This window comes from Pogoniulus pusillus, chromosome 5 (genome assembly GCF_015220805.1).
Source record: "Pogoniulus pusillus isolate bPogPus1 chromosome 5, bPogPus1.pri, whole genome shotgun sequence".
NCBI classification, from domain to species: domain Eukaryota; kingdom Metazoa; phylum Chordata; class Aves; order Piciformes; family Lybiidae; genus Pogoniulus; species Pogoniulus pusillus.
The window spans coordinates 31,321,773-31,344,969 of NC_087268.1; the positions used below are offsets into that span (position 1 = coordinate 31,321,773).

The 23,197-nt window shown below is 41.0% G+C and overlaps 2 protein-coding genes across 2 annotated transcripts; one reads left to right on the top strand and one right to left on the bottom strand.

Moving 5' to 3' along the window:
• The first annotated feature begins 44 nt into the window (after positions 1 to 44).
• PCID2 (PCI domain containing 2) lies at positions 45 to 14,065 on the top strand. The gene is given in 16 exon segments (XM_064143702.1): positions 45 to 339; positions 701 to 791; positions 2,462 to 2,551; positions 3,590 to 3,663; positions 4,375 to 4,440; positions 5,377 to 5,418; positions 5,905 to 5,959; positions 7,581 to 7,684; positions 8,405 to 8,480; positions 8,608 to 8,749; positions 9,846 to 9,946; positions 11,138 to 11,211; positions 11,977 to 12,041; positions 12,044 to 12,098; positions 12,310 to 12,433; positions 13,407 to 14,065. Coding segments are annotated over 15 exon segments (1,194 nt in total). The 5' UTR covers positions 45 to 339; positions 701 to 755; the 3' UTR covers positions 13,497 to 14,065.
• Positions 14,066 to 14,671: 606 nt separating this feature from the next.
• PROZ (protein Z, vitamin K dependent plasma glycoprotein) lies at positions 14,672 to 22,968 on the bottom strand. The gene is made up of 8 exons (XM_064143704.1): positions 22,905 to 22,968; positions 20,216 to 20,379; positions 19,262 to 19,286; positions 18,757 to 18,870; positions 17,207 to 17,338; positions 16,019 to 16,104; positions 15,818 to 15,941; positions 14,672 to 15,375 (listed from the first exon to the last, which is right to left on the bottom strand). Exons 1-8 carry the CDS (start codon positions 22,966 to 22,968, stop codon positions 14,864 to 14,866), a joined length of 1,221 nt encoding a protein of 406 aa, XP_063999774.1. The 3' UTR covers positions 14,672 to 14,863.
• Between the last annotated feature and the right edge of the window lie 229 nt (positions 22,969 to 23,197).

Consider the following 23,197-nt stretch of genomic DNA (forward strand, 5'->3'; position numbering starts at 1 on the left):
CCCATCGCTCTTTCTCATTGGTTACTGGGGCAAGGCCACGCCTCCCGGGCGCTGCGGTGGGCGGAGGACAGGAGCGGCCGCGGCTCGGGCGGATCGGCACCGGCGGGGGGTGTGTGTGACGTGACTTGGCGGATCGTTTCCCCGCTCCGGCCCCTCGGGCTGTCAGGTGTACGCCGCTTTGCAGCCGTTTCGCGCCCACTGCCTGCCCGGGTACCGGAAGTGCTACGCGAATTGCCGGAAGCAGTGTAGCGGCTGTCGGAAGTGCCGTGCCATGCCGTGCCGTGGCTTGAGGGGGGTCTTGCGACGCGGTAGGACCGGATAGGGCTGCTGGGGTAGAGGGTAAGGTCTGGAGCGGCTACCGAAGGCGTGCTGGGGATGCGGGGAAGGCGCGGGGAGGACGAGTGGGTGTCTCGGTGCGCAGCTGTGTACGAGCGGGGACACGTCCCGCCACGCGCCTTAACGGCTGCCCAGCGTTCCGGGACGCTCCGCCCTCCTTGGGGCCTTTGTGCCAGGGCTCCTTCTCCCCGCACGCTTCCTCTCGGCAGGCAGCGCGTTTGTTCTCTGCTCTGCCTTCCCCGTACCCGTAGGTTGGCAGCAGTCAAATTCAGTAAGGTCATCCTGTGTTTCCTTGGAAGGAAGAGGGAATCTGTGTGGGATGCTCTCACTTTGCTTTTCTCTTAGGCTCCTGTTCCTTTTGCAGGATGTGACACAAGTGCGCTTTATTCGAGACTCCTGGCACTTCTACCTATGTTTTAATGGCACACATCACTATAAATCAGTATTTGCAACAAGTAAGCCAGTTGGGTTTTCTTTGTTTGTTTGTTTTTTTTCGTACTTATGGACACAGATTATATGGATGCTGCTGTAAATATGCTGCCTAATTTAAGAAATAAATCAACCCAGAATTTGTATTCTGGTAATGAAACATATTTGAGTCTAATTTAAAAATACCAGTTGTGTTCCAAGGATGGATATCAGGAATTTCTGAAAAGTGTGATGGTTACTGATACAATGGATATCAAAGTAAGTTATTTCTAAGGACTGATGTGGTAGGATTTTGTGTGTGTGTATTAACAAATGCAGCTCAAGAATTCAAGAGGTGCAAAAATGTGGAGAACACATACAGAAAACAGACACACAGGAGCAGGGTCACAAGGATACCTGCTGGACTGAACCCTCAGTGTAATGCTTCAAGTGTGATCACTCTTACTGCTTCTTTCTGAATCATTATATTTTTGTTGCTCTTATCATCTCACTTCAGTCAAGATCAATCGGGATGTTTGAAGGGCACAAAAAGTAACTTTGGATTTTAGTCTCAAAAATGGTGCAGCTGAGGTCTCTCATGGCAGTGGTCTGCTCTGAAAAGTCAGTATCTTGTCCACTTGACAGCCTTTTTAACATTTAATAAGAAAAAATGCTTCCAAACAAAATAATTAATTCTTATTTACTTGAGAAACATCATATACTCCCTTCCCCCCGAATCTCTGGAAGTGTTTAAGCTGCTGATTTTCCTTCTCTGATGCTTCCCTTGCAGTTTTAGTCTGATTTTTTCTACTTGGCATGATCATTCCACACAGCAAAAAGATTTTTGTATGAGCACAAAAATATGAAAAAAACAAGCAGTAGGAAAAGATCTGGAACAGGCTGCCCCGGGGGGGTTGTGGAGTCTGCCTCTCTGGGGATATTCAAGACCCACCTGGATGTGTGATCTGCTACAGGTGATCCTGCTCTGGCAGGGGGGGTTTGACTGGATGATCTTTCAAGGTCCCTTCCAGCACCTAACATTCTGTCATTCTGTGATCTCTTAAGACATAATACTTAAAGCTACTTCCACAAGTAGATTGAAGAAATTTGTAGCTTGATGCCACAAAAAGGTGCACAAGACAATTTTTTTTACCAGGAATTATATTTAGTAGGAAGCAGAATTAAACTCTTCTCCCACAGAATATAGTATTTACAATCTTGGCAGGTTTTAGAAGTATTCTATCCAGATGCTAGTCTTATATCAGACTAATAACAGCTATGTGTTTAATGCACCTGTCTTCATTTCTAAGCACTGCTCAAAGATTGTTTATGCCTTTACATATATGTTTGGATGCCCATAAATTCAATGTGAATTTAAAATAAGCTTAACCAAACCTATCTCTCACAACTGCTATTTTACAATGCTAAATCCATGTAAGTGCATGGGGAACTGTCTGGTTTGGTCATATCCTGCAAATAAGTTAAACAACACAGTAGTGTTTAGCCTACCTTATCCCTGGTATAAATCTGAAAAACAGGTGTAGTGAAGTGCAATGTTGATTCATTCAGTTTTAAAGTTAAAAAACCCTCACATTTAAGTTGGTAATATTGATATGGATGAACAGTGGTAGCAAGAAGGTGGCAAGAAGTCCTATGTAAATGTTTTGTATGAATGCAGCTGCATTTTATTCTGTAATGTGGCTGGGTTTTTTTGTAGGTACAAGAAGCCATTGACAGCAGAGATGGACAGTTTTGTGCAGAATTGGTATCATTTAAACATCCACATGTTGCAAACCCAAGGCTACAGGTGAGATCTGATTTTGATTTCTTTTGTTCTGCCCAGCTTTCATAGCTCTCTCTCTTATGTGTTCCTTTCCATTGGAGATAAACCTCCTCCTCAGGCCAGAGGAGGATCTTCATGTAGGTTTGCTTCCCTTTTCTTCTTATGAGGATATTATGTATTTTCTCTCTTTTTTTTCCTTGTCTTTTTTTCCCCTGGATGGCTTTTTGTATTCCAGTTTGTATTGTTTTCTGGATGGGTATATAAAGTCTCTTCTGGCCAGGTCTGCATTGGTAACATTGCACATCAAAGTAACCATAAAGAGAAGAACAGAGGATAGCAAGAGTCCGGTGTTTGTGCTGTGTTTCAGCTGAGACAGTGTTCTTCTCAGTAGCTGGTGCAGTGCTGCATTTTGGATTTAGGATTAGAAGAGTGTGATGTTCCAGTTGTTGCTAAGCAGTTGTATTTGTTTTGGCCAAGCTAGAGTTAATGCTGCCCAGGGCATCTTTCTTGTGTTTACAGAAAGTTGTGGACTTTTCACCTTTTCACCCCACCAGCGAGTAGGCTGGGGATGCTTTTATTTAAAGTCAGCTCTAATCAGATTCTGGAGAGAGAATTCACACCAGCAGTGCCACAGTGGTGATAGGACAAGGGACAGTGGTTTTACACTAGAACAGAGTAGATTTGGATTAAGCATTAGGAAGATTTTCTTTACTACAAGGGTGAAGAGACACTGGAATAATTTGCCCAGAGAAGTTGTGGATGCTTCATCCCTGGAAATGTTTAAGACGAGGCTGGATGAGGCTTTGAGCAACCTGGTCTAGTGTAGTGGGACATGTACCTGTTCATGGTATGGAGGTTGGAACTCAATGACTTTTAAGGTTTCTTCCAATTCAAGCCTTTCAATGATTCTATGAATTCACTACCCTGGATGTGATGATTACTTAAGGTTCTGGTAGATAGCAAAGGCATGTATGTATAAAACTGCCAAGGCACGATATCCACTCGATGTTTATTGTGCATTGGATGTTCCTTTAATGCATCCTTGATTTGTGTTCTACTTAGCTTCCATCTCCAGAGGAGAAGTGCCAACAAGTTTTGGAACCACCGTATGATGAAATGTTTGCAGCCCACTTAAGGTAAAGATGGGCCAGGAACGTAAAGTCAGTTGTGAGATACAACTTCCCCATCCCTGCTGGATCCTTAAGTTTACTTACTTATTTTAAAGGTCTTGCATCTGAAAGCTTGGTATTTATAAATAATGCTAGAACCACAGGAAATAAAGACCCTCTACAGGTAATGTTTGCTTTCCATGCCTAGCAGTTGTCTGGCAGAGCTTTGGTTGTGATGTGCACTGTTTCTTTTGCTCTGCATTTACTAGCTGTACCAGAATTTAGAGTGAAATAAGTAAGGGAAATAATTCTTTTTAAAAGGAAATTTTAGTCATAAAAAGTACTCTTAAGACAATTTTAGGACCTAAGTCATCCTGTGAAGTTTTCATTTTACAAAATTCTGCATTCACCTGGTCTTTAGTTCACTTCCAACAGTCACTGAATTTTTCTTATCCATGCTCATCTTGGTTTCATTAAGCATCAACGTGTGACAGTTGTTACTGAACATACTGCAGAAACAAATGCTCATTTATCTTGATGAATCAGTTTTCTACAGTTATCAAGCTCAGTGCTGTGTTAAAACACTTGTTAAAACATTTTTGTCCAATGTTGTTAGAAACAGTTCTAATATTTCAGTATCTCTTAGACAAACTTAAGTTCTGTGCTTGCTAAGAGGCAAAAGTAAATATTTGTCTTTACATTTATGGTATTTACACTAATGCATCTTTTCTTTCACAGGTGTACATATGCTGTTGGAAACCATGACTTTATAGAAGCATACAAATGCCAAACAGTTATTGTCCAATATCCTTTTCCATAAAGCATGTGCATCATTTTCAGTTTAACTGTATATATTCTTGTAGAACAACATCTCTTTACCCCTTTTAAAATAAGTGGAATGTGGTCTTCTTCAGCTAGTTTAGGTTCTTAAGTGAGGTACACTTTCTTCCTTTCAGCTTTCTGTAGGACTAAGAGGGAATCTGACAGTTTGCTTTAAAATTAAACAATAATTTCTCACAGAGTATAGAAGGTGCTCAAATCATTAATGTATCTCCCAGTTTGTACTTGGCTAAAGGGGAAGATGCTGGTAAAGAGAACTGCTATCTTACCTCCGAGTGGCACACCAAAGATTGTATTACTTTGCTTATGTTCTTCCTTGCTGTGTCTTTGCATCTTAACTCTTCATCAACTTGCTCCTTTTTTGTTTCTGCTCTTTCATGTAGTAATATACGGTATCCTTGTGTCTTTGCATCTTAACTCCTTGTCTACTTGCTTCTTTTTTGTTTCTGCTCTTTCATAGAATCATAGAATCATAGAATCAACCAGGTTGGAAGAGATCTCCAAGATCATCCAGTCCAACCTATCACCCAGCCCTATCCAATCAAGTAGACCATGGCACTAAGTGCCTCATCCAGTCTTTTCTTGAAGACCCCCAGGGACAGTGCCTCCACCACTTCCCTGGGCAGCCCATTCCAATGGCAAATCACTCTCTCTGGCAAGAACTTCCTCCTAATATCCAGCCTATACCTACCCTGGCACAACTTGAGACTGTGTCCCCTTGTTCTAGGGTTCATGTTGTAATATATGGTATCCTTGTTGTGTCTTTGCATCTTAACTCCTCATCTACTTGCTCCTTTTTTGTTTCTGCTCTTTCATGTAGTAACATAGGGTAGCATTCAGAGATGTTTTTTAAATCTGTGCTTCATTTCACAACGTTTTAAATTGTCCTAAATAGGATACATCTTTCCTGCGAGCATTTCAGGCACATAAAGAAGAAAACTGGTGAGTACATCAGAGAGAGCTGCCAGAAACTAAACTCTCACCTTTCCCTAGTATAATGCCATAGCAGTCATACTAAAGTTATGCCTTTATTTTTTATTTATCCCCAGTGATAATTAAATGGAGCCAATTTGATTTCCCTGCCTGTTTGAGTTTTTAAGCCCAAAAGTGTGAAAACCAAACATCTGAGCTTAATTATGTAGAATGATCTGTAAGTAAAAACACCCAAACAATTTGTTCAAGGTTAGATCGTATTTTATGGAAGCCACGATAAAAAGGGTTCCTGAATTAATTCTTCCTCTAGTGTAGGATTTCTGAAATGCTGAGATCCTGAAGGCCTTTCCTTTAAAAAAGTTACTCCAACTTTATTTAACTGTAATTAATACTTCTCTAGTTTTGTGACCCAATAGAAAAAAAAATAAATATGCTTGTTTCTCCTGTCTTACTGCAAGATTTGCTTATACTGAGTATATTGTTTTGCTTTTCCAGGGCTTTACCTATTATGTATGCTGTAGCCCTTGATCTTCGGATTTTTGCTAACAATGTAAGTAGATGTGATTAGCAGCCTCGTTACTTTTCACTGTTGGGAGTTTCCATGGTGGAAATATTTCAGACTGTACTACGTAGCCCAATTCTTCTCTCTACTGTTTAACTTTTTTTTTGAGGATTTTATTGATGCTCTGAATTCATCCAGCTTTGTTGAAAAACTAAAGTTTGGGGGTTTTTTAGCCTGTCCCCTATTTGCAGCTTTAACTAGAGAGGTTCTGAGGACCTGTGTGCAATTCACAGAAATTGCTCAGAGCATGTGAAGTGATTAAGTGTCTTTGCAGAGTAGCATGGTGGCTTAATTCACTATTTCCATGTGTTACCTTTGTGACTTTATGGAGATTTTTATATGAGTGGAGCTATCCCACACAACTGAGCTAACGTAACCACTCACCACATAGGAAGGAGAAGGTTTCTGCCACCTTTACCCTCTTCCAGCTATGTGTATGGCTTTTGATGCTTGTTAGATCTTCTGCTAAGCCCACACAACAGCTGACATGCAAAATACCACCAAGTTTACATTATTTTGTTACACTAGTGAATTGAAGTAGCTTGTGTAGGAATCTATCAAGAACTGCCAGGCCAAGGTGAGCGGCAGGACTGTGATCTTGTTCTTCTTTGTTTTACCTGAAGGAGTGAAGCTGGAGTTCAAATTAGGTTGATGTATTTTCAGTGTTTGCCCCTTTAGCACAGCCACCTACAGAACAACATGTTTGGCGTGATTGCACAGATAATATTTTGTGTATGTGCCTGCTCTAACAAGTCTCGATTCTCAGCCAGGTTGAGGCAAATTCATGTATCTGAGGTGTGTAAGAAAGGGGGAAGTGGGATCAGTCATGCTGGCAGTGTTTGAACTCTTCTAACCTTGGTATATTCAGAGGATGGGGGTACAAAGAAGACTTCTGCAGCAAAGGATGTGTTTCCATTTTTTTTCCTTACTTTTCAGCTAGTGACAATACAAGCATTATAATAAATCTTTTTAGCAAAAACATAGTAAATATCTACTCACTATTTTTTAACCTCTGCTCTTCTTCATTAAGCTCTGCATTAATCAGTGCCTATTGGCAACTAAGTTTTTTTTCTCTTGCAGCTATATCATAGGTAACATGTTTTCCAATTCTCCTGAAAGCCTCAGTGTGTATTACTACCAGAAAGTGTTGAATATAGTTTAGAAATAAACCTTAGCCTTTGTGGCTTTGGAGGGAGGCTTAATTATAAATGCTAAAACTCAAAACTGTATAAGAGAAATCATTTTACTTTGCCTATGTTCAAAAGATATTTTTTCCCAGACTCTTGGTCTTTGAAAACTTGAGTTGAAGTGTTGATGCTCCAAGTCAGCTATCAGGTGATCCTGAGAGCTGCATTAAACTTAGTGGTACTAAAGATAATAGCAGTCAGTGCTATTTTCAAAAGACTGTCCCCCTGTGCATTATGTTTGGTATCCATTCAGGAGGCTGAAGCTCTCTGAGCTTGGCTGCCTTTTAGATTTGGGGAGGAGCAGGCATAAAAAGTCTATTGCTGTAATACTTTATAAAATGCTGTGTTAAGGAACTAAACTGTTTGCAACCCAGCAGAGCGGGATACAGAATCATGTATTGTTTCTTGCTGTGTAATAATAGGCAGATCAACAGTTAGTGAAGAAGGGGAAAGGCAAAGTTGGTGACATGTTGGAAAAAGCAGCAGAACTCCTGATGAGCTGTTTTCGAGTCTGTGCCAGCGACACGTAAGTGAAAGACTCTCTACAGAACTTGCACTATTGTTAAGAACTTAATGAACTTTACATAAGATTTTTCCACTTACTAAGACCATATTAGGGTAAAAGTGAACGCTTCTGAGGCTGGTTTCCTCTCATTTACAGCCTGTTCTCGACTATTAAATACAGCTGGAGAGGCTTTCCTTTCAGGTTTAACATTCCTAGCAGATGTTGTTGGGAGGGATTGATTATGTCACTGTTTCTCATTTTTGTCCCCTGTTCAGTTGTGAAGTTTGCTTCATTATGATTAGATGTAAAAGAGATGACTTTCTGTTTTCCAGTCTCTGGAAGTGTTAAAATTGCTAAGTGAAGAAAATACTTTTTTTTTTTGGTTCCTTTTTTTTTTCACTGTGAATATTATAAGAAACTGCTATCCTAGTAGATGTGTTACCTACAGATTGGAGTAAAGACCCTGATACAGATTAATAATACATTGCATGACATCTTTTCATTTGGTGGAAAAGAAATGTGGCAGAGCTGTTAAAATGTAAAATAGGAACACGTTTTGTTTTGATGGTGTTGGTGTGGTTTAAGAGAAGTTTGGCCTTGACTTTTATTTCAGACACCTATTTCTACCCTAAAAATCTATACAATAGCTATGGAGGGAATTTACCAGAAAGACAAAGTCCTAATTCTTTTACAGTGATCATTACTAGACAGTTTTTTTTCTTCTTACTTTTCATATGACAGCCGAGCAGGCATTGAGGATTCCAAGAAGTGGGGCATGTTGTTTCTTGTGAATCAGCTGTTCAAAATTTATTTTAAGGTAGGGTTCAGGTCTGGTAAGCTCTGTTCTGTGTTTTGTATTCTAAGTCAAGTCCACTCCTTTTTATGTGCTACTATCTGTTCGCCCACTGGGTAAAATCAATGCATCTAATTTATCTTTTTAACAGATCAACAAGCTCCATCTGTGTAAGCCCTTAATTAGAGCAATCGACAGCTCAAATCTGAAGGATGAATATAGCATGGCCCAGCGAGTTACATACAGATACTATGTGGGGCGCAAAGCCATGTTTGACAGTGACTTTAAACAAGGTACTGTGCACCAGCAAGACAGATGTAACTTCTTGCTGCTTGGTGTGAAATCTGGCTGATATCCTGTGTGTTGGACTCAAACTGTGTGTAGAAAGTGCAGTTGTGTTTGCACTGATGGAAGGAACAGTCATGCTGAAAGATCAAAGGCACACAGACTGAATCAGATCAGAGATGAGATTACATGACACTTCTAAGTCCAGCAGTTTTAAAATGTTTCTGTCAGCAAAGCTCTCCCTAGTCTTTTGCATCATATGTGTGCTTAATAAAATGTATGGGCATCCAAAACAATAGGGTTTTTTTTAATGTTTCACAAAAGAGGCTTTGTGACTCACTTGTCCTCTTAAATGTACTGTGTGCCATATAGGAAAACTTCAGCAAGCTGTACTGCAGAACTAGATTCTTGATGCATTGATTTTGGAAGATGCAGAAACCCCATTTCTGAAATTTCCAGTAGATTCACTAATAGAAATACTTCTAGAGCTAGGGTGTACAACTTGCATTGCTAACTGAAGCCTCTGGCCAATATTCGGGAGCCAGTTTTGTTACTCTAAACAGTGTCTTCTGCCTGTCTGGCTTGTCATTTTTCTCTCAGTGAAAACTGCTGAGAGATTTTCACATTGTCATGCTTTGTGATTTCACTAGCATGCTTTTGCAGCTCAACAGATGTGTGCATTGCATGCAGCTCATGCCATTCAAGAACCTAATTGAATTTAGAATGCAGGGCTCTGTTTTCATCAGTGCTTCTTGGGATTTTCCCCTCCTCTAATAGCAGCACAACAGTATTGCTGGAATGAGCTGAAAATGTCAATATTGCTGATAACTTATCTGTGACATCTCAACCTTGACAAATTGTCTTTGACTTTCTGAAGGAGGACTTATTTTTCTGGCACTACTTTGTATTTTATATGAATCTTCAATAATTTTTACAGCATTTTTCTGAATTTATTTTGATTGGTGTGATGATTTTTGTTTTTCCTTAATTTCAAATATGATGTTTTCAAGCTAGAGAGGGACATTGAACACAGAATTTGGGTTACAGCTTAACCCCATTTTTGCTGTTGACTTATGTTACTGGCATTTTCATTTGTTCCTGCAGCTGAGGAGTATCTGTCATTTGCCTTTGAGCACTGCCACCGCTCAAGCCAGAAGAACAAAAGAATGATTTTGATCTACCTGCTGCCAGTAAAAATGTTGCTGGTGAGCAGATACTACTTTTCTAAATAAATCTTTGGAGGCAGAGAACCAAATCATTGCTCAGTATTGTTCTTGTTTCTTTCCTTATTGGAATTGATTTGCTATCTGTGCATGACTGCCCCATGGGAGCCAGCATATGCTCACCTTGTTTTGTGAGGGCAAAAAATACTGAATTGTCATTTATGGCACATAGGAAAGGAGAAGGTGGGAAAAAAACCCACCCAACTAGAAATTTCACCCTTCTTTTACCCTACCTTTCCTTATACCCCTCCTAAAGATGCAACCTAAGGTTACTTCTGTAAGAAAGTTATCTGGAGCAGTTCTAGTGTACAAGCAGCACTAGAGAAACTAGATAAAGGTCATTGTTTTCACAGTTGCTTTTTTTAAATCAGAGCCTAAACATTAACACTAACCTTAAACTGCACTAAAATAGCTTGGATGGTCTTTTTTTATTTCCAGCAGCTCTCAGTAAACATGTAGCTGAGTTCTGCCCTCAGCTAATCCTCCAACCAGGAAAGGAGTTACCAACAGCATAGCATGATGGTAACTAAATTTAAAGTGTGACCCAAGTCAGTATGCAATCTGATCTCTGCTGTGCAGGGAGGTAAAACCCAAAATTTCTTTTTGTTAGGGTAGGTGTTCTGTCTTACCTGATCTAGCAATAAGAATTAATTTTGTTTCTTTAAATTTAGACTTTCTTTTTTTGTTGTTTTGTTTTGGGGTTTTCTTGGGAGAACATTTTTTATTTCTGCTTGAAGGTGTAGTGAAGGAAAAAATGTAGCACAGACCGAGCTAGCATTTGACAGGGCTGAAGCATTGCTTGTAATGTTAGTAATGCTTTGGATTCTTCTGCTTTTTCTGTTTGCAGTTTAGATCATACAGCCATAATGTAAAATTTAGATCTGCCCAAACCTCATGTCACAGGATCCTGGTTTTAGAATTTGTTCACTGTTCCCCAACATTAAGGTATATTAAGACTCCTTAAACAATGACAAATAGGTTATGATGACTTGAGCTGCAAGGTGTTTGATAGGGAAAGGGGACTTGTCTTACAAATACTTTTATTCACCTCTTCATAGAAAATAAATTGTGGTTAAATATTTGCCTTTAACAAATGTTTTTATAGCTTGCTAGATCACACCTGAAATGCATTTGTCTTTACTCTGGAAAACTCGGAAACTGTTTATTTTTCAGGGCCATATGCCAACAATTCAGCTTTTAAAAAAGTATGACCTTATGCAGTTTGCTGAAGTAAGAAAGGCTGTGAGGTATGACGATTGTTTTATTGCATTCCATGTTAGTTCAAAAAGTCTTAAGTAAAAGGGAGCCAGTGGCATCCTGGCCTGCATCAGGAATGGTGTGGTCAGCAGGAGCAGGGAGGTCATTCTGCCCCTGTACTCTGCACTGGTTAGACCTCACCTTGAGTGCTGTGTTCAGTTCTGGGCCCCCCAGTTTAGGAGGGACATTGAGATGCTTGAGCATGTCCAGAGAAGGGCGACGAGGCTGGGGAGAGGCCTTGAGCACAGCCCTACGAGGAGAGGCTGAGGGAGCTGGGGTTGTTTAGCCTGGAGAAGAGGAGGCTTAGGGGAGACCTTATTGCTGTCTACAACTACCTGAGGGGAGGTTGTAGCCAGGAGGAGGTTGCTCTCTTCTCTCAGGCAGCCAGCACCAGAACGAGAGGACACAGCCTCAAGCTGTGCCAGGGGAGATTTAGGCTGGAGGTGAGGAGAAAGTTCTTCACTGAGAGAGTCATTGGACACTGGAATGGGCTGCCCGGGGAGGTGGTGGAGTCGCCGTCCCTGGAGCTGTTCAAGGCAAGGTTGGACGTGGCACTTGGTGCCATGGTCTAGCCTTGAGCTCTGTGGTAAAGGGTTGGACTTGATGATCTATGAGGTCTCTTCCAACCTTGGTGATACTGTGTACTGATTTGGGATGATTGAGGGAGGCAGGGGAGAGTATTCCTACCAAGTGAGGCATTTTCTTTTCTTGTTTGGGTGAGACCTACTCAGGTTTTTATTTCTTCATCCTTGCAGTGAAGGCAATCTCCTCCTACTGAATGAGGCTTTGACGAAGCATGAGACTTTCTTTATTCGATGTGGAATCTTATCCTTGAGAAGCTGAAAATCATCACGTACAGAAATCTCTTTAAGAAAGTGTAAGCATAACAAACCCTGTATTTTCTTAAAAGCATATTTAATGTGTTTTCACCTAGGATTGTGATACGAACACACATAGCCCTTAGTTCTCTCTGAGAGAACTGAATTAGTGAATTTATTGTGGAAATGCCATTTTTCTGATGACCACAGTTTTTAAGTAATTGGTTTTTTTTTCAGTAGCAGATTTCTTTACCCTGTTGTTTCTTTCAGGTATTTACTACTGAAAACCCATCAGCTATCTCTAGATGCCTTTCTGATTGCTCTGAAATTCATGCAAGTTGATGATGTTGATATCGATGAAGTCCAGTGCATTTTAGCTAACCTTATATACATGGTATGTGCTGACCACTTTTTGTCTAGTCCTTCTAGACTTCAGATAGTAAAAAAGATTAGGTAGAGAATAAAAGATTATTAGAAAACATATATCCATAATCCCAAATTTTCTTATGTTACATATATATGTATATATATATTTGTACCAAAATTAAATGTTTTCATTGGCCCTAAGGGCCCTTTCTATCTCCTGCCTCTCTTGCAGATATCAGGTAAAACTGAAGTTGAATTTTACATTAAAAATCCACTTCTGGCAGATCTAAATATGCAAAAATAACTGAGTTAAAAATGCAAAAGTTTTAAATGCATTTGAGGAGATCCTTATCATTCTAATATTAGAAAAAATCAAACTAGAATTCTGTGGTTTTGTTTCACATTTTATATTTCTCTTAAGTGGATCTCAACTACTCATGAGCAGATAAATACTTGTAATCTGGAGATTTCCAGTACATCAGAGGTGTTGAAGCAGCATTGCAATGCCAGCAAGAAAACAAACCACTTCTTTTCTGAAGCAGATTGTTTGGTGTGGTGTAGGAGTAACAAAAATTGGTCCCTGGAAGATTTCTTTCAGTGTTACAGCACTACATCAGAAAAGGAAGTACTGTGTCATTTAGTTTATTATGTATGAAACAGTCATTAATATCCTCATTTTGAAGTGAGCAAGAAAGAATTCAGACACACTCTGTAGAGCTCTGTCTTTTCAAGGCAATGTAAGCAGCCCAGTAGGGGGCCGTAGCAACGGGCTCTCAGTCTAACAGCACCGTGATATACACACGCACACAGTTAGGGTTCCAACTCAGATTCCTCTGGGAGTTGACCTACTTACAAAAAAATGGATTCTTACAGATACTAAATACAGTGGTGACTGAGTATACACATGTAGCTTTGCTTGATGTAGCCTGAAGACAGCTGAGATTATAGGCATTGTATTATCAGCTTCCAGTACTAATGCTGTCTTTTTCTCCCTTTGCCAGGGTCACATTAAAGGCTATATATCACATCAGCATCAAAAGCTTGTAGTCAGTAAGCAGAACCCGTTTCCTCCACTGTCAACTGTGTGTTGAGTATTGCATCTTCTCCATGGAAGTACTTTTCAGATACTCAGCTTGCCCAGTGGAGCTGCTTCTGATCACTCTGGGAATATTGCAGATGACCTGGTTCATGTCCAGGACTGGAATACCAGGAACTGTTTGTGGCTCCTTTCCCGGAATGACCAAGGCTGCTGGTGTTACAAAGTGCATTGGATTGAAATGCTAACTTTTGAGTGATAGTTTCACAGGCTTTCAGACCATTCAAAGTACTTAATGAGGAAATAAAGAAAAGCATTCCAAAATCCTTCCAGTTTTATTTTAAAGCTTTTATAAACTAGTTTGTGTTACTATTCTTGCATTTATCTTTCAGAGAGAACAAGTATCCATCCTTTGTTATTGTATTCATCCATTCTTCAGAGTGGCAGTGATGTTTTCTTTCATGGTTTCCATGGGTTTTTGTCTCTTCAATAATTTTGCTGGTATTAAATACTCTTTTCAAGCTTTCTCTAAAAAACAGAGAAGTGCTTGACACCAAAATGTGTCAATGATACTTATGGATTCCAATAAATGTGGGATTTTTTCTGTTGATGCCCACGAAAGAGTTTGTGGGGGTTTGTTTCATTTTTGTTATGATGAACAAAAGCTTATCTAAGTAACTGATCCATATTCTGGTTTATTCTGCTTCTGGGAAACACTCCATTGGATCCAATAGTTTTAGGTGTTACTTCCTTAGGAGTTTTGTTTCTTTGTGGGTGATCCAACATAACTTTGTAGTGACAAGATGGTAGTTTGGGGGTTTTCTGATTATTTTTAAAGGAAATAAACCACCTTTTTTTTTTCCCTCCTCAAGAGTTGGGGTTTATTTTATCCACTGATTGATGTGAACATGATTCATAAGGGAAAATGCAGGTACCATATATGAAGGGAAGCATTTTTTAGTGGTGAAAATGTCAAGTCCTACATCAACACGGGTATTTAAAAGCTTGGAGTTCCCCTGCTCTTTAGAAGTTTTACTTGTAGGAATATGAATTTCCAGAGTCAAACCTCAGGACAGCAAGAACTAAAAAGACTGATTTCTTTCTAGCAACATTTGCAATCCCAGAAAAATACCAAATACCAAGCTTTTTTAGTTTTAGAATGAACAGTTCTAGGAAACTTAAAATTCAGTCAATCTTTGGTAAACCAGCTCAGTTTACTACATTGTGACTTTCACATTACTGCATATCAGCAGAAGGAAAACCAAGCTTTCTGTATGCGTTGGAGTTACCTGTTTATCATTGTTACAGCTTCCATTGCTGCAAATCACAGTGTGTCAGATGAGTGTAATGGCTGCATCCAAACATTTCCTTGCAGTGTGTTTGGCAGCAGTTTGGTGCTGTATGGTTGGTTGTGTTTGTGTCTCACTTAATTTTTTGTTTAAACCATACTGTATACCTCGCAGTGTTAGTGAACAGAAGTGTTTCCCAGTCAGTGTCTTCTAGTGGCCAGGATCCCAAGATGCCAGTCAGAAACCACGTGCCCTTATATTCAGTAGCTAAAAAGCTTCCTCCAGCCAGTTTTTTTCCCATGGTCTTCTGGAGGTGTCCACAAAACTGCCTATTTGTGAAGCTCATATTGAGTATTTGCTTGCAGTCCTCAACAGGAAGGTATGAAACCTGCAGCTCCTCCCCTTGCAAGTCATCACCTTCCATTCTCCAGCCACTGACTGTACCAGTAAATTTTGGAATTAGAACATGTTCTGCAAAGTCTCTTTCAGGGGTGCAAACAGGAAGCTGGTGTTTGTTGCAATCAGCATGCTCTTGGAGTTGTAGTAATGCAATGTTGTTCTCACCAGTGTCTTCATCATACCGGATATGTATGTGTTTCTCACTAACTTGCATTGTCTTCACAGTTCCATTTGTTCCATTAGACCCTGTGAAGCAAAGACATTTCAGTGCTTTCAGGAATAAATTATCATAGAGAAACTAAAGGTGTTCTTGAGACCACTGCAGGAACATTTTTTAATACTGTGTAGAAGCATGAATAGTTTCATGGAGAAGGCCAAATTTACCCAATATGAACACTGGATTTTGGTATGATACAAATGCCACCTCTAAACACACCTGGTTTATTTTATCCCTAGGTGCTGAATTCTGCACTGCATTCAAGAGGCAGTTGTCTCTCTGCTTGGATTTGCAGGGGAATTTGAGGCAAGTGTAAAATTAACTCCAGATACTTAGAAGATAGCAGATTTGATTCCTTTAACATTTTTTTTTTATGCAGCAGAAATTTTAGTAAGCTCCTTCTGCCCCCCCAATTAGCTAGTCTATACTAAACTCTGCTGCAAGAAGAGAAAAGGGTGTTTGAACACCTACCCGCACCAACCCTGATTTCAAACTGGCTGTGCAGAAGGGCACACTCTGCTGTAGTCAACACAAAGTTACTTTTTAGCAGCACTCCTCCACAGAAGCCCTTCCCTTCTGAGTTGAGCAGCAGGACCTACGACAATGCAAAAAGACAGTAGACAGCTGTCCCCGTGAGCTTGAGTGGTGGACTTAATGAATTGTTAGAAATACCTGCCAAGGAAATCCCTCATCACGTTTCTTCCTGGCTTCACGTAACAGATTATTGCTGTCTCGAAGTCTGCCACATGCACATTGATCTAGCAAATGAATATTAAAAAATCAAAACCTCATGCTGTATTGTTTCCAGACAAATACTATATTGCTTCCACCTTGACTTTGGGGTTTTGGTTTTGTACCAAGCAAAAGAAGAGTAGTTTCTTAGCTGCCTTTTCTTTCTCACTGGAGTAATTTGGTTGGCACCTGTAGTTTAATAGCTTAGTGACGGTGCGGAATGGTTTAGGACTTGTGGTGAGCAGATTTCACTGTGTCTGTAACTAATGAAATTTGGCTTCCCTCCCAGCCAACCATCAGCACAGCTTGCATCCTCATCTTCCTGTATCCAAATTGCACCAAATATTTCACAGGTGTGGTACAGTGTGGATAAGGTAAATGCTGGGTTTTCCTTATTAAAGCTCTAGGGATGCACAGCCCTCAAACAGGACACCTGCTTTTCAAGTGGATCTCCCAGTTACCTGCATTTATCACACTTTCTTTTCACCTTGAGGCATGGTCTTGAGTCACACAAACTGGGCTCTGTTTAGGTGAAGCTAAACCAGAAGACACTTGCTAGGAGCATACGTAATGTACAGTTATAGCTAATGAGTGCTTAGTCTACAGAACCAAAGTAGAGCTAATCTAAAGTAATGGCCAACCTGAAATTTGAAAGGCTTATAGCTGTCAAGCTGTCAACACCAAAAGCATGACTCCACAGCTCAACTCCTCAGCTATCCTACTTGCTAATATGGACAAGGGCCTAAGTATACTACTGTGTTTTTACCAGATGAGATTGAAAAAAATGAAGAGGGCTACTGCCTCAAACTAATTCATATGTTAGCAAATGTTACCACTTGTTTATCAGACCATCGGGTGCCCAACTGGATAGAATTAAATCTCCTTCCCAAACAAAAGTCGTTGGTGCAGTGCTCTTTACTATGCACAGGAGTGGAAAACCTGTCTGCAAATGATAGGTAGGATGATGCAAGTCGTCTCTGCAGATCCATGTTTAAATGTTCAGGTCAAATTCCTCCCTTTTCTTCCCAGTAATATTCCCATCACTTCAATCTCCAAGTAGAACAACTGCATCTGAATATCAGATGGTGCTCTGCCCACCCCCAGAACTCAGCACGTGCTCACACCTACCTAATGCAATGCACTGTTTCTTGTCCTTCCCAAGCTCATAGCCTTCAGCACAGGAACAACGGTAGGAATTACTTCCTGGGTAGCAGAAGTGGTGACAACCTTCCTTTGCTTGGTGGTGGCATTCGTTTTTAGCTAAACAAGAACAAGCAGAGAAAAAGCATTGGGAGCAGTTCAGCTGGAGTATTCTTGCACAGCCTGAGTCCTGTTCACTGAGCTTTAAGTTTTTACTTGCTTTTTGTGGAGGTGGATAGGCTCTGGGCAGGTAGTATTTCCTACCACATTGCTTTTCCCCTTGTTAAGCAGAAATCTGAAACAGATGGGTCTCTGCACTACCCACTTCTCCTTGCAAACTGTGGTCACCCTGTACCTCCTTGCACCAAACTGTCAGCTCCTCCAAGTTTTGGGGAGCATTAAGCAAAGGGTCAAATCAGGCTTTCCATGTGAACCTGTGGAAGGATGTCAGAGGTTTTCTTTCTGCTGTCTTACAGCACGTGACCAATCGCAGTGGAAGGAGCTGTTGCACATGCTAAGTGGGCAGGCATCGCTTATGGAAGCAGGCTAAAGCTTTCTGATTTCAAGCAGAAAGAAATGCATAACTTGTACTGTGCCTGAAGCTTCCTAGCATGCTTGTGCTAAGAAAATTAGTAACTGTCCAAGATTTAAAAAAAAAAGGAAGTGACTATTAACTGCATTTGCAACATGCTCAGGCAACTTCCCGTAGGTGAGCAAACACTTAAGCTTCAGCACAAAGTGACACAAGGAATGGCAATTTGAGGGTGGTTCTAGCGCACAGATGGAGAAGTAGCAAAACCCCTCACATAGTATGGCTCTATAAGGCTCATGCTGAGCAGATCCAGCTCCCAGCACTGTTTTAAGCTATGTCACCTTTTGTGCTCCTCCAGAAGCTGCTCAGTCATACCCCTTATACAAAAAAATGACCCTGCCTTGTGGCAGCCAGGGCGTCTCCCACCCCAGGGGATCTCCAAGTCAGTAGGAATACTGATGTAAGGGCTGGAAAGTAGAACCTGGCACATGTAAACACAGAGGATCCAGCCCGGGGTGTTTTACATGCCAGAAAGTATGTTTTGCTTTATGTCTTTTTTCACTTCCACTGAAAACAATTTGTTTTCTAGAGTCCTGCTGCCCTGAGGGACTGTCTTGTGGGTGTGTGCCTCGGAGCCTCTCCAAGCACCCTGGAACCACAGCCCTAGCTCTTCAGACCATGTGCTGCTGCTGCTTAGAACGACAGCAGGACATACATCCAGGGAGTGCAGGTAGCAGTGGCAGGGCTGCCTTCGGTGCCCATCTGTGGGGAAAGCCTGCTTCAGCCCGTTTGCTGCATCCTCAGAGACGAGAGGTTCAGGGGGCTGAGACAGCCTATGTAACCTCAGGATGCCAGCATGTTCTGGTAGAGGGCAGCATGTATCACCCTTGCTTTGTCAAGAACTGTGTTTTAACCCAAAATATAGTAACTGGTCACAAGAAGATTGCTGTTATGCCTGAGGGCCCCCTACGAGGGTAGAGCTTCTCAGAAGTGAGTGATGTCTTACCCAAAGCACAGTTCTCTCCCTCATAGCCCTCAGCACAGGTGCAGGTGTAGCCTCGAATGTTGTCCTCACACACACCGTTGTGCTGGCAGGGGCTCGATGAGCACTTCCTACCACCTGAAGAAATGCCATAAGACAGAAATGAATCACCACCACCCAGGTTTAAGTGTTAGGTTTGTATCTGGGAGATTTGCTGCTAAAGCTGTGATGCTCTACTGCATCAGCAAAGCAGACTTTCATAGGTCCAAGATTGTTTCAGAACAGCCTTAAGTTCAAGAAAATAAACAGCCTGCTTCCTATGAGAAAACTCTTCACTTTAAAGTCTTTTCCCCCTATTTATTAATTTTTTAATCCTTTCACACCAACACTTCTGCTTTACTAGAGACATGACAAGTAGCAACTGGGTGTTTTGTGTAGAATAAAGCTAAAAACTCTCAGAAAACCAGCACTGCACTCTGTTCTTAGAGTGACACTGCAATGAAGGAGTGAAATCAAGAGACCAGCTTACCGTAGTAGACATCCCAAAACATTTCCTGGGGAAAAAAAAAAAAAAGAAAACAAAAAAAGAAGGGAGAAATGAGATTTTAGTTCTCAGATAATATAATCATCCATAAATAGTTTCATAAAACAAAATATTGCATGAAATAATACATACTATGGTTAAATATTTATGCCAGTGCACAACTACAAATTCTGCCCTGCCATTAAAACTTGAGTGACATGATGGGAGAAGGGTTTGCATCCTGCTTATTTAATTATTTCTTAAGAAGCTGTGAGAAACATTTTGCAGGTAAGAGAGGGCCAGACATTGTCTCTCTGGTGTGCAGTGGTCTGGGAAGTGATTCTGTCCCATCCTGTCCTGCTTGTGCCTCAGCAGAAGCTGCTGGAAGCAGAGGAGTCAGCACAGAGTGGAGCTGTGTGTCACCAACAACTTTCTGCAAAACACTGGGACCATCTTTGGGCAGTCTGATGGCTGTTGGCTCTTCTTTCCCTTCAAAAACTATCTCTGGCCACATTCCCATTAAATAGCACAGCATCTAGTTGTGTCAGGAGGGCTTTTTGTACAAGGAGACTTGCAGCTGCTGACCAAGTGAGCCTCTTTCTATAGCTACCACATACTTTCTGGTACATTGCTTCCCTCCATCCCAACACCCTCTTGCACATGCTGGTCCCTAAGAGATGTTGAAATTGTATTTCTGTGAGTGGTCAGGATGAGACAACAGCCACATGTTTCTGCAATATAAGGCACAGGTCACATAGATTTCTAGAAGTGCCAGAGTTGACCTCTGCATTTCCATTTTGACCACTGAAGACACTTGCTTTCTTCCTGCTGAGGAGAAAAGTGCAAAGACTTCACAGGGAGAGAAACCTAAACAAATTAAGCAGGCTGTGGAACTGTATTTGATAGTAAGGGGCCAACACAGTAATTTTCACTATGCACAAATGAAAACAAAATACTTACAAGCATGTCATCATTTTCAAATACTTCTCTTGCTTCTTCATGAGTACACCTCTCTTCAAGGCATTCCCTTTCCAAGCTGCCTTGGAGGATCTCCTCCAAAAGTAGGGAATTGGCACGCCGCTGTCTCTTGATAACATTGTTTGCATCATCAGCTGATATAAAGACTGGGATGTAGTACGGCAAAATGCTAATGTCAGTACTTAGACTCATTTCTTTGTATATATTCATCAGTTTTATCCCCTGACTTCACAAGTTTTGGTTTGGGATTTTTTGTTTGGTTGGTTGGTTTGGTTTTGTTTTTTTCTGAGAAGCTCTCAATCAAATCTTTTTTTTAGTGAGAATAAATAAGAGCTCAGCAATGCTAAAAAATTAAGAGGTCTATATCATATGCCATTCTTTTATGTGGAAGATACCATAATCTTTTTGAGTCAAGAGGAAGAGAGATGAGATGAAGGACATGAGAATTATTAGATCTTAAAACTCCTCTTTGCAATAATGCTCTGTTGTGGTGAACTAAACACCACACCACCACTTGCTCACTTTGCTCCATTCCTAGCGGGACGGGGGAGAGAATCAAAAACAAGTAAAACTTATAGGTTGAGATAAGAACAGTTGGTTACCCAAAATAAAAATAAGCTTAAAAAAATAGTAATAAGGACAATAACAGTTGAAATGAAAAGGAAGATAAAATGAGAAATAAAACCCAAGAAAGATGAGTGATGCACAGTGCAGTTGCTCACTGCCTGCTGACCAATGCTCAGCTAGTCCTCAAACAGCAATCACCCATGCCAACCAACTCCCCCCATTTATAAACTGAGCATGATGTCATATGGCATGGAATATTCCTGTGGCAAATCTGGGTGAGCTGTCCTTGCTGTGTCCCTTTCCCAGGTTCTTGTGCACTTCCAGCCTTCTTGCTGTCAGGGTGGTATGAGAAGCTGAAAAGTCCTTGACTTAGTATAAACACTGCTTAGCAACAACTAAAACATCAGCCTATTACCAACATCATTCTCACAGTAAATCCAAAACACACCACTGCATCAGCTACTAGGAAAAAAATTAACTCTATCCCAACTGAAAACAGGACATGCCCACAAAAAAACCTGCCTGCCAGCTGGATGGCTGATGCCTTGGTAGAACCCACTGTCTTTGACACTACGCAGTATTTGGCTGTGCTTGGAAAGGGAACCCACAGGGTAGTGTAGGAATTCTGTCTGGATGCAAATCACCATGTGATTTGTATCAGGAACTGAGATATGTTCCAACAAAGGATAAGACCTACACACCAGACAAATGACTACCCTGGGAGGGTGTGGTAGGAGACCCTCTGGAGTATGCAGCAAAGACAAGATCATCACTACACATCAGCTACCCCAGAAAGGGGGGATGGTGTAAAAGGCTTCTGGACTATGCAACAGATTCGCCACCCAGCCTGACTAGCCCCGGATGTGTACTTGGTGTATGCACAGGTAAAAGGCACAGGATGGGGTGGAGGCCCTCCCCAGAGCCAGATCCCTGCAAGTGCATGAGAATACACAGGAAGATTCCCTGGGGGCTATACCTGGATGCATATCTAAGACTGTGACTAAAAAAATGTATAAAAAGACCTGAGTGATACCTGCTCAAGAAGACATCACTCTCTGGAAACACCTCTGTACAACACAAATTGAAAAGTACTTGGACTTTGGAGACTCTCTCCCCTCCTCTGGGTGAGGGTAATATACTTCCTTTCCTGCTCTTCTTCTCCTCTCTCTCTTGCTTCTCCCTCTCTCTCTCCGCCCTCCCCTCCACCCTCCCCTTTCTCTGTTTTGTTCACTTTATCCTTTAATAAATAGTCTCACTTTTGATATTTGGCCCTGCTTGTGCCTTAATTCCACAACACAGGAACGTATTAGAACAAATCTCTGTCCTCTGGACTGAGATAGGTAGGTACTGAGTTTTTCTTTTTCTTTTATATTATTTTATTTTGTACAGTGCCTGGAGGCCCAGCAGTGCTAGGCACAACAGTCGAGATAATCAATAGCATTAAAATCAGAAGAAGTAAGAGATAACAAAAATATGGTGATATTGCATTAAAAATGTTTAGTTATGCTTTTGAAAGATATCTGAAAAGCAAGAGGCTCCCATGTGTTATTAAAAAAGAAAATGCTTCGTGCTTGTGTTTGCACTTTAAAATACTATCTGACACCTCAAGCCGCATTTCTGTTGTGCAGCAGTTCTAACACGATCAACATAACCAGCAGTGCACTCTTACTTTTACCAGGGGTGTTCTGACCTACTTAAGTGGTCATCATCTTTTTCTTCCTTGCTCATCTCCTCCTTATGTTTGACACATCATGGAGGATTAATACAGAAACACCCAAGCAAGCATGCATCTCAGCCTCTTCTAGTATTATTTCAGGAGTAGTTAGAAATATAAACCAAAATTCTCCTTCTTATTTGGTGAACTCTTTAAGAATGATAAGAAAAGACAAAATGTGTAAATGATGGCACTGCAAAATTACATTGCCTCAGCAACCTACCACAGTTTTTACTGAGCAATATGAAATAAACAGGAGAAACGTCAGGAAGATTAGTGATGCCATTCTGTGCTGCAAAGTAAACACTGTACAAGGTACAAAACAGAGGTGTTTTCAGAAGAGCAGTAGCACATATCAGAGTTAGAGCTACAACAAAACAAAGGCCATACCTGTCTGCTCTGTCTGAAGGAAAAGGGCAGAGAGAAGAAATATTGTCCAAGAGCACCTTGCCATTGTTGCCCTTGGAGCCTAATGGCCACCTGCCTGCATTCTCGCAGCTCCTGAGGGAAATGGCTGCATGAGTGATGTTGAAGTTTAAAGTCCATCTGCTCATGAGAAAACAAAACCTCTAAGGGCAAAGCCTGGCCTCGATGTCAACATATGAGGAAAAAAAAAAAAGGAAAGTCTTAAAAAAAGCAAACTAACAAACCCCCCACAACAAAACTGCTTAGTAGTGCAACAG